Source organism: Meleagris gallopavo, chromosome 11, assembly GCF_000146605.3.
Source record: "Meleagris gallopavo isolate NT-WF06-2002-E0010 breed Aviagen turkey brand Nicholas breeding stock chromosome 11, Turkey_5.1, whole genome shotgun sequence".
NCBI classification, from domain to species: Eukaryota; Metazoa; Chordata; class Aves; order Galliformes; family Phasianidae; genus Meleagris; species Meleagris gallopavo.
Genome location: NC_015021.2, coordinates 19,650,291 through 19,661,404, shown reverse-complemented (window position 1 = coordinate 19,661,404; position 11,114 = coordinate 19,650,291). Strand labels below are relative to the sequence as shown.

The following is an 11,114-nucleotide window of genomic DNA, read 5'->3' as shown; positions in this document are numbered from 1 at the left end:
AGCGCTGTCCCGCGGGAGCGCCGAGCCCTTTGCAGTCGTTAACTCGCCCGGGTGGAAGCGGAATCCCGCCGGTAAACCCGTCGCTTTCCTCTCGCAGGACGCGCAGGCCGCGGCTCGCTCTCGCCATGCAGTACTCCCACCACTGCGAGCACCTCCTGGAGCGGCTGAACAAGCAGCGCGAGGCCGGCTTCCTCTGCGACTGCACCGTGGTCATCGGAGAGTGCCAGTTCAAGGCGCACCGCAATGTGCTCGCCTCCTTCAGCGAGTTCTTCGGCGCCTTCTACAGGGACGCGACCGACAGCACCGTCCTTCTGGATCAGACTCAAGTGAAGGCTGATGGATTCCAAAAGCTCCTGGAATTCATTTACACGGGAAACTTAAACCTTGACAGGTAATGCGTGCTGCCAAAGGGGGAAGGCGATCGGGAAGTGCACTGTTGGGGCAGTGCTGGGCTTCGTGCTCTTGTTACGCGTTCAGGAGGAACAAATAAGAGCGGACGAGGTGCAAACTGACAATTGGAGGTGGGCTGTTTGCATGCTTTACAACAGAACGTGAGTGCCACAACAGAAACGTTCTCTGATATTTTGCTGATAGTTTCAGTCTATTTGAGTCTTTCTGTCCGGCTCAGGAAGGATGAAACGCCTCACGTGGGTACTGCAGGACAGAGGGACGGCTGTGTTCCTTCTGACATTGGGTTATAGGAGCCCACTTTTGCAGTGAGTGCACAGAAACTTACATGTGGTAGAGAGTGAAGCCTGAGGAGCAGATGAGTGTCGGCACTGATTAAAGAGGTGTTTGGTGGAGTTTTTATTTGGTAGAGTTTACAAGGTCTGTTGTTCCAAACCAAAATTCCTTTTGGCAAAGCAGTCAGGTGCAGGAAAAGCTTTTTCCCTTGGCTGATTTTGTGCATGCTGTGTTACTTTGTGTGCAATGAGGATTCCTTGTAGCATGCTGCTCTCTCAGGAAAGGAAAGAAAGTATCTCTCAAGTGTGACCGCTTCCAAGTGTGTAGCCCAGAAGTGTAACTCCTTTTGCAACACCTGGTTCTAAGAGCACTGTAATAAATCTTTGTTGTTATTGATACCTGAAAACTCCAATTTGATAGCTAAGTGCACAGATGCAGGGCGTTTGTTTGCTTTTCTTTAAGATTAGCTGCAGGTATTAACAGTAGCAGAGCAATGCACACAGCTACATCTTCAGGTTGGCAATTTATAGTTTGCAAATTATGAACAAGCAGGAGTTCTTGCAGCATTCTTGGTGGGACCACAGCAGGAGAGTTTCTGGATTCATTCTGAGTAGTTGAGGTCTGTGGAGGAAGTGGGATGTGAAAGCTCTGTTCTCACCCAGGAGAACTATTTGATTAACGATGACAGCAAGGTCTGACAGTGTGTCCCCATCATTCTGTATTGTGACCCTCAGGTGGCCACCACAGCTTCTGCAGTTCTGTTGTGATGAGTACATGAGTTTTCACTCAGGAAAGGAGTGAGGATTCACTTAGAGCTCAGTGCTAGTATAATGCAAGATGCTAAGCCAGCTGTATTATTTTGTCTAGCAGCAAAGCTTTTCTTAGCTCTGCTGTTTGCATTTAACAGAATTGGTACAGAAGGAGTTTTTTGCTTTGTCCAGAATATCGTCACCAAAGTCTGGTTTTCTTGCAGCTGGAATGTTAAGGAAATTCACCAGGCTGCCGACTATCTCAAAGTAGAAGAAGTGGTCACCAAATGCAAAATAAAGATGGAAGACTTTGCATTTATTGCTAATCCCTCTTCTACAGAGACATCCAGCATCACTGGAAACATTGAAATGAACCAGCAGGCCTGCCTCCTGACCCTGCGAGATTACAATGATCGGGAGAAGGCAGATATTCCTCCTGCAGAGTTGGTTCAACCTCAAGCAAAGAAATCGGCTTTAGAGAAGAAATCTGCTCAAACCAAAAAGCGAAAAAAGAATTTCAGCTCCCCAAAAAGCGTACAGAATAAATCAATACAATACCAGAATGATGTGACTGAGAACACATCCATTGAAATGTTTTTGGATGCAAATAAGCTGGCAGCACAGATAACAGAGCAGGCTGCCCAGGGCAGCGATAGCTCTGAACTGCAGTTGGCAGCCGTGGTGGAAAATGAAACGTTGGCAGCACAGGATATTTTAGTTCAGACTATTGCAGCAAAACAAAAACAGGGAAAGCCTCAGCAAAGCTGTGCACTGAAGGAGCACTGCATGTCTAACATAGCCAGCGAAAAGAACGCTTACCAGCTGGAAAGTTCAGGAGAAGAGCTTGACCAGAAGTACTCCAAAGCAAAACCGGTGTGCAACACGTGTGGAAAAGTCTTCTCAGAAGCCAGTAGCCTCCGTCGCCACATGAGGATACACAAAGGAGTGAAACCTTATGTGTGCCAGCTTTGTGGGAAAGCGTTCACCCAGTGCAATCAGCTGAAAACACATGTAAGAACTCACACAGGTAAGCTGTGGGCTTTGTCTTCGTGGAGTTCTGTAATAGCAGCATGTGGATATAGCACTAACAAGATCTTTGCGTTTTGGTTTTTCAGTACAAAATCATAGTTCCCACTGAGAATCTGAAAGAGTTCAGTCTGAGCACCTTGATTCCTGGAAAGATGCAGAAGGGCTGGCTGCCCTTAGCTCTGTAAAGTGATTAAATGGAATTGAGCACCAGAAACTATTGCCTGTAGAGCATGAAAAGCTCAGTACCGGATACCAGAATTTCTCTTGCTATTTTTGAATTAATTTTTTTTTTTTAATATTCTGACATATATTTGATTACAAAAGTGGAAAAAGAACCTTGCTTGTTTTTTCTAAGTTATTCCCTAGAGAAGGAAGACTTAATACTGGGTTGGTTCTTTAGTCTTATCCAGCAGAGCTGTTCTGCTTTTGCTTTTGCTGCTGTACTTAACCCAGTGAGCAGCAGAGGGACACGGTTTGCATAGTTTTCTGCCTTTTATAGCTGGCATTCAGAACTCAGAGGTAACGGTGAAAGAGATTACAATTATTTACTTCTGCTTTTTTTTTGGAAAACTGTGAGCAGAGAGAGGTCAGCAGTGGAGCTCTTTCCAGCAAGCTGTGAAGATGCAGAAGAGGTGAAATAGGAGTTGTTGAGGTAGAGCTGCAGAAGAACACTGTGCTCATTCAGTAATCAAGAGAGAGGATTTCATATATCACCAGCTATTGGCAAACCAAAGATGGATATGCAAGATGAAGCGTGGGTGCAGTATTCCAAGACAGTGTTCTGGCAGGAATGTTAGGTGCTCTTTCTACTTTTGAGATGCTGCTATTGGAATGTTTGCATTTATAAGCAGGGGATCTAGCTGGTTGCTAGATGGCAGGTGAGATGCTAGAACTTTGATTTTTTTTGAAGTTTTTATATGAACAATATGCTTAAAAATTGTTCTTAGTTCGACTGTGCACTGCTATAGCAGTACAGCCTCTTTTATGCTGTTGTCTGAGTCTGTGGAGTCACACAGTCCATTTGATGAGACTGTACTGATCACTCAGAAATCCCAAACAGTTGAAAAAGTGCACATGGCATTCTACAGCAAACACTAATGAGACATTCGTGAACACTAGAGAGAACATTGAAGAATTTCTGAGAACACTGAAGACTGCTTGCTGTTTTACAGGCAAGAAAAAGCACATGATTTAGTGGTTGTTCATCTCAAATACTCAGAATAGTGAATAAATATACAACCAGCAAAAAAGCCTGAAAATGTAGCAATAGAGGTATTAATTATTACCTATTCTTAAATGTTAGTATGTTCATAAATAGTGTTATCTGCTGTTTTCCTGGCACGTCCCACTTTAGCAGACGGGTTACAGGATGTTACAAGATGTTATTTGTAAGAAATGTTAGAACAGACACTTGAGCTTTGGTCAGGTAATGGATTGGAAAGCTTTCTTACGTAAATGAGACAGTACAAAGGTTTTGTTCTTTGCTAGGAGAGAAGCCATACAAATGTGAGCTGTGTGACAAAGGCTTTGCTCAGAAGTGCCAGTTGGTGTTCCACAGTCGGATGCATCACGGAGAAGAGAAACCATACAAATGTGATGTGTGCAATCTGCAGTTTGCAACTTCAAGCAATCTGAAGATTCATGCCAGGTAGGCAGAAGTGAGATCCTGAAGGTATTTATCCATACATTTGTTTAAACAGAATGATTAACTGGTGTTAGCAAGAGTCACGTGTTCACATAAGTTGGTCGTTTCTGCATGTTTTATCTTGGGTCTTGCTTCATCCTGTGTAATAGATTGTACATCTGTGTGGTCACTCATTAGGGGATTGATTTACACATTTTATGAATTTATGAACGTTACAGTGCACATACTGGTATCCTTATGGCAATGGTGGCTGTTTTGTTTTTAATTGTCTGTAGTACTCGTAGAGGAAAGAGGATCTTGATAGGACGTGGTACAAAGTGGGTCTCTCTGCTCACTGCAGCCTGAATGGAACTTTTGCATTTTTGGCAGGAGTACAAATTATGTTCCCTTGTTAGGAGGTCATCATTCTGTCTTTAAGTAGGAGGAAGTTCTGTCTTTAGGAGGAAGTTTTTCACCCAGAGGGTGGTGATGCACTGGAACAGGTTGCTCAAGGAGGTTGTGGATGCCCCATCCCTGGAGGCATTCAAGGTAAGGCTGGATGTGGCTCTGGGCAGCCTGGTCTGCTGGTTGGTGACCCTGCACATAGCAGGGGGTTGGAACTGGATGAGCATTGTGCTCCTTTTCAACCCAGGCCATTCTGTGATTCTATGAAGTATGCTGTAATGTAAAACTTGCTGAGTTCTCACGGTGAGCCCTACACAGGCAGGTCCCATAGTTTGATTCAGCTGCCACAGGAATCATTGATGCTCTCATTCCCAAAGTCAACAGACAGTGAATTTCCCTCAGTGAGAAACTGCAGACTCAAAATCAGCTCCCAGTTGATGAGGTGTTTTAGTTCACAGAACACCACTGTGAGGAGCTCTGGAGAAAGCCGAGGAAACTCGAGGAAAATCACTTAACTGTGAGCATGACTTCCCCTTCTGCCAGCAGAGCGCTGATGTCTGTCTGTTCCCAGGAAGCACAGTGGTGAGAAGCCCTACGTGTGCGATCGCTGCGGTCAGCGCTTTGCTCAGGCCAGCACGCTCACCTACCACGTGCGTCGCCACACCGGGGAGAAGCCTTACGTGTGTGACACCTGTGGAAAAGCCTTTGCTGTCTCAAGTTCTCTCATCACCCATTCCCGAAAACACACAGGTAAGGGGAGACCCTGCATGGAGACACCCAACCAGGCCTGGCAGGAGAGGACTGGCTGCTGCAGAGGGGTTGGGAGTAGGTAATGAGCAGGAAATCTGCACTGGGAGGAGCTGGGGGTCACCTCTGGTTCTCAACTAGTTCTTTTGTCATGTTCTTTCTCTATGACTCTGGTTTAGGAAGCTCTTTCTCCCATTGGATATTATCTGTTTCATTTTAATTTGTTCTTTATAATGTATATTCTGGTTTATATGTTCAAATAACAAACTCCTTGTGTTTACTTTAGGAGAGAAGCCATATATCTGTGGCATTTGTGGAAAGAGTTTTATTTCCTCTGGAGAACTCAATAAACATTTTCGGTCCCATACAGGTCAGTTTCCAGACAGGCTGCTTCCTGCACACTAAATAATTCTCTACTTCTTCCCTTTTGCCTATAAAATATACCATATTCTGCTGCACTTAAAAGCAGTAGTTTCTTAATGTATGTAGTTCAGCATGAAAATAATTTAAAGAAAATGTTTGTGACTTTTTTAATTGCCTATTTCAGACACGTGACTGCATGTAACAGCGTAAGTGTTGATGTATGATCAGGGCTTTACCTCGAGCACTGAGGCTTTTTTCTTTGTTTTAATCTACAGTTCTGGAAACAATCTTATTCTGAGTAATGGCACAGACAAAACAGCTTGCAGTTATAGTGATGCATTTTTAAAATACAATTTAGAAATTCATTATCCTGTATCAGCAACTGCATCTTCTTTCATTTTTAAGACTATTCTGTCTAACTCACTTTTTTCAGGTGAAAGACCATTCATTTGTGAACTGTGTGGAAATTCTTACACAGATATAAAAAACCTTAAGAAGCACAAAACAAAAGTTCACACAGGTAAGTTCTTTTTTGCTGTCTGTGGCAAGATTTCTAATAGCAGTTGCTCATGTTCTCTGGAAACAAGTCTTCCTTAGCTGTTGCTAGTAACAATTCCTGCATCATTTGCTAAGTTTTTCCATATGCTAACTGCTGGGGAAAATAAATGTTTGGGGTTTTGTTTTTTTTGCCAGGATCTGAAACTCCCCCTGATTGCAATACACTTGATAATTCTTTCAATGATCAAGAATCCCTTCAGAGTCAGAAGAGTCCTTTATCAGAGTCTGTAGATGTGAAACCCTCTGAGATGTCTTTACCGCTTCCCCTTCCCATTGGTACTGAAGACCATCAGATGCTGCTTCCTGTGGCAGGCAGTCAGTCCCCATCATCAGAAACATTACTGAGATCTGCTGTGACTGGATATTCAGAACCTCAGTTCATTTTCTTGCAGCAATTATACTGACACTGCAGAGCCAACAAAGTAATCCAGCAGTGAACTCGCATACCTTTGGTAAAGATGAACGTAATCAATCAAGCAGTCACTTCTTGACTTTTTTTTGTTGTTGTTTTTTTTCTCTCTCTATAAAAACAGGTGTAAGGTGTTCCCATTGTACTATGCTGTCTTTTTTTTTTTTTGGTCATTGTTGAATTGTGCTAATGTACAATCAACCTTCTGTTTGCAGTTAACACTTATTTCCAGGAGTTACATGCTTTCCAGCAATGCCCGCCTTAAGGATTCTCTGTTAAATGCTCTAATGCATTTTGGAGATCTGCTGCTATGTTCCTGTCGATCTGGTGTGTGACAGTATCACCTGAGCACTGGAGCAGGTAGCCAGGAGAGGTTGCTGGAGTCCCTTTGCTTGGGGACCTTCAAAAGCTGCTAGGATGTGGTCCTAGACAACCTGCTTTAGGTGGCCCTGCTTGAGCAGGGAGACTGTACCAGACCTCCAGAGGTTCCTTCCAGCCTCAGTCCCTCTGTGAATTGAGGACAATTTAAGCCATTTTTGGTAGTTTAAAAGTGGCAGTTCAGAGTTTTGTTTGTTTGTTTGTTTTAAAAGGGAAAGTCATCATTTGAATGTGCTAAAAAGCTTGTACTTCTGCATCCTGAGGTCATGTAATGGTATGTGATGGCAGGTAGGCCAGTGCTCAGTCATGATCCTCTCGAAGAATTACTGCTGTCGGTGAGAAGCAGTCCATCTTCAGCTGAAGTCTGACCAGAGGGAAAGAAAGCTTTGTGTTTATGTCCCTGATGGGGCAAGTAAAGGAGAGTTTTTTTTAACATGGTAACCCAGAGAGTTCTAATGGCATAGATACTACTGTGTATTCTTTCCAAGAAGTCACTCGTTTTTCAAGTGAATCTAGTGTTGTAACTTGTCCAAGATTTTTTTTTCTCATGTCTGAAATGTCCTGAATTTGGCACAAGCAGCAGCATTTGCTCACCAGAAGAGCTAGAACATGCGTGTTGTAGATGAGGTGAAAAGATGCATTGACTGAACTGTGATGTGTGAACCATAGCTTCATAATAATCATTTCTGTGCTTCTTGTGGTGCTAGTCAGTAGGTACAAAAGAAGAAACAAATGCTGCTCTTCACTGCGAAAATCCTGAATGACTGCTATGTGAGGGGGCAGTGAGGAAGAACACCTCGGCAGGTTAACGTTCTCCCAGGCAGGGATTTGTTTCAACTGAAGTATTTATGTATTAATTTACCTTTCGTGTTGCATTTCCACAGTAACTGCACGTAATTGGTATCTAGCAAGACTCTTGCAAAGGTATGTTTTGCTATTAGCAGTTTATATTTTTTTAATAAAACATTTTTAGGCTCTCTGTAGGATCATTAAAGACTGGTTAAGAGCAGGAGTACCTTTTTTTATGCTCCATTTTACCAGTTTGTGCCATTAATGTGATATAAGCATTACCTGAGTAATCATCGAAGAGTAAGGAAGCAGTCTTATGACTGTGCCACCAGTACATTTAAAGATATCATTTGTTGGTTATTTCTTTGGTGCTAGCATTTTATTCCCACTGATGCCTTGTGTCCAGACATTGATAAATAGAAGGGCATAGGAGATACCTCTTAACTGTGTTCGACATGGAGTAAAAATTAATCTGCACCTTAATTAAACAGCCTTGTGAAGAAGTTCTTGGAGGATTTCATTTAAATGTGCTGCAAATGGGTCCCTTGACTCCAGAGCATGACTATAGATTTTTTTTTTCTCCACATTTGTACTTGTGAAGTAACAGATCTTTCATTTCTTTGTGTTGATCACCTTAGTATGGGGCATGGTTAGAACTCCGCTTCTTGATCATATTTTAAGTCATAATATATGGCCAATTTAATGATAAAATCTACCACTGACAGCATGGAGTGGCCCAGGAACAGTTGAATGAAGGCATTTTTCACTTTGTTTGCTAATTACTGCCATACTTCTTGACGTTTAATTTCTTTGCTTATCCATGCTGCACCATTTACGTACAGCTGATGCCCTTCACGAGGCTGGCACAGGGGAACAGATGAAGTTCTCAGATTTTGTTTGGCATTTCCCTACTACTGCTTCTCCCATAGTTTGTTTTTTTTTTCTTCCAAGTTTCTGTTGTTGATGTAGGAGCTGAATGATCGTGTAGCTAACTAGCATTCAAGAACCACAAAGAGCAGAATCCTGGTTCATTTAACAAAGTGAACACTGTACCTTGTTCTAAGATTCCTCTTTACTTTCTCTTTCTGAAAATAGAGGAAGAGTCTTGGGATAGACACAGACTTAGCCATGAGTATTGACAAAGTGCAACACTGTGTGATTGATAAATTTCATGTCTAACCAACTCTGGAAGATAAACTAATGATACACTATTGTTATCTGAGGATTAATGTAAAATTCAGAATAAAGGACAAGAGCTATTTTGCTCTAGGAAGAAGTAACTACATTCCTACTTAGAAAATGCATTCCATAACAATGTTTGTTTGGACTGTTTTTATATTTCTGAAATAATAGCTTATTGCTGTATTCTTAGATTTTCAGACTTTTTAAAACAGTACTTAGATTTATACGGGATTTGTTTAGATACTTATAACAGTACCACTTTCTTTCGTAGTCATTTAGTTTTCTTTATAGACAAGAAAATAATCATTATTTTTTACAAAACAACACTTTTAGCCTTTCTTAGTAGAATACACAGGCTCGTAATTTTGACTTAGAGCAATAATTTAGTGAACTGCACTCTTCAGTCCTCATCTGAGAACCCTGATTCTTACCCTCATCTTTTGTGAAGATATCTCAGCTGCTGAGGTATGATCTCTATCAACTGTATTCATTTAATAGAATATAGATTTTAAATATATAGAGAAAGAGATATATATATTAAATTTGTAGGAGTGTTCAGGCTGGGTGCTACAGGGCCTGAAGAAGCAGGTCTGTACAGTACCTTGTGCCAATAGATGCATGGAAATCAGCTGCACATTAATTCTTAGGCTTAAAGAGTTCATTTTGGAGGTACTTGGTGTATAACAGTATTGGTTAAGAGATCTTTAAGAGATGAATGGGGGAAACATGGAATTCTTGGTAGGGAGTCTTCTCATTCTTGAGACCTACTTAAAATGAAAGAGAATTTTAATCCATTATTGGTAATTTAGAGAAAATGACTTAATTTATCTCAGAAACATCATTGTTTCAGTAGTATTTCAGTTCTACCTGAACAGATTATTTGCAACTATAAATGTCTGAATCGGCTGTTTGAAATACTTGTGTTAGAATAACTCCTTGTGTGGCACTTACCTGCATTTGTGCCTAGCTGTGGGCACGGAGTACGAAAGTTTTCTTGAAACATCTGGACAAGTCCCTCATCAAGGATTTCAGGCTGTGATTTTGGAGAGGATATCCATAAGCCTTGCAGCAGAGTTAAGATTAATGACTGATTTTTGGTTAAATTATTTTTGAAGTACCTTTCATGTATGTACAGTATTTCCTCTGTTATTTGTATATAGCTCAACTCTCGATTTTATAATCTCCTGGGCAGGGAGTTGTACATATTTAGCCTGAAGTGTTTTATGTTAGACTTTAATAAACTTGTTTTGTATTTTTCCCTCACCTCGTGTCTGCTGTTTATAACTGCAAAGGGTAATAACAAAAGGAGGAGGGAAGCAGTCTAACATGACCACCAAAGCACCCTGTCAGAAAGGTTGCCCTCTGCACAGCACGTTGCAGTACACAATATACAACAAGGATTACTACATTTCCTTGGCAGTAAAAAACACTTGATTTTTCTGATCAAAGATATTTTGGATCTGTTCAACCCAAATTAAACATTTTGTTTCTAGATGCAGTTTAATATAAACACTCTTATGTTAGTACTTTTATTTTCCTGCTGGTAAGGTTTGAGGATTGGAGGTTTGGTTTTTTTGTTTACTTAGACTGCTTTGAAAGTTTACTGTTTCTGCTAAAGATGATAGTCACTGAATTCAAGATTTGTATTTTACCTAACTTATTTTTACTAAATAGTTCAACTTGACAGAAGGTGTTATAATGGCCAGAGCACTCAGCAGGGCTTCGTGGACCTGCAATGTACCACTGGCCTGCTGGATCGGTCATTTTCCTTCCCCTTACACTGGGGTCTAAACGCTGCCTTTCTGAAAGGTGCTTTGAGTTCTGGCAGCTGAAGAAATGACTTACAGAACAGGATTGTGCTTTTTTAGTTACTAGATAGCATGGCAAGAATGCCTAGCTACGTGAATTCTCTCCTTCAAAAGAACACAAGGATACATCTTTTAAGAATTTCAAGGAAAGCAGTAAGTGTTTCTGGCATAGGCCTTCTCAATCTTATACTTTTTTTTTTGCATAACTAGTTACTTTAGCTTGCATCCATTGATACAGAATTCAGTAAGAATGATGCTGCTGCCCTTTCTTACAAAGCAAACTGCAGCACCAGCTATTTTTACTGCTCTTGTCAATAATGCAGAGTGCTCCTGTGAGTCAAACATCCTGTTGTTCAAAACACTTCAGAACACTTCAGAAAGTATGCTAG

General features: G+C 41.3%; 1 protein-coding gene across 1 annotated transcript; it reads left to right on the top strand.

The window, feature by feature from the left end:
- The first annotated feature begins 26 nt into the window (after positions 1 to 26).
- MYNN (myoneurin) lies at positions 27 to 10,180 on the top strand. Its single transcript, XM_003209218.4, has 7 exons — positions 27 to 391; positions 1,658 to 2,460; positions 3,951 to 4,110; positions 5,063 to 5,241; positions 5,525 to 5,608; positions 6,035 to 6,121; positions 6,295 to 10,180. The coding sequence occupies exons 1-7, from the start codon at positions 126 to 128 to the stop codon at positions 6,561 to 6,563; spliced, it is 1,848 nt and encodes a 615-aa protein (XP_003209266.1). The 5' UTR covers positions 27 to 125; the 3' UTR covers positions 6,564 to 10,180.
- Positions 10,181 to 11,114: the final 934 nt, after the last annotated feature.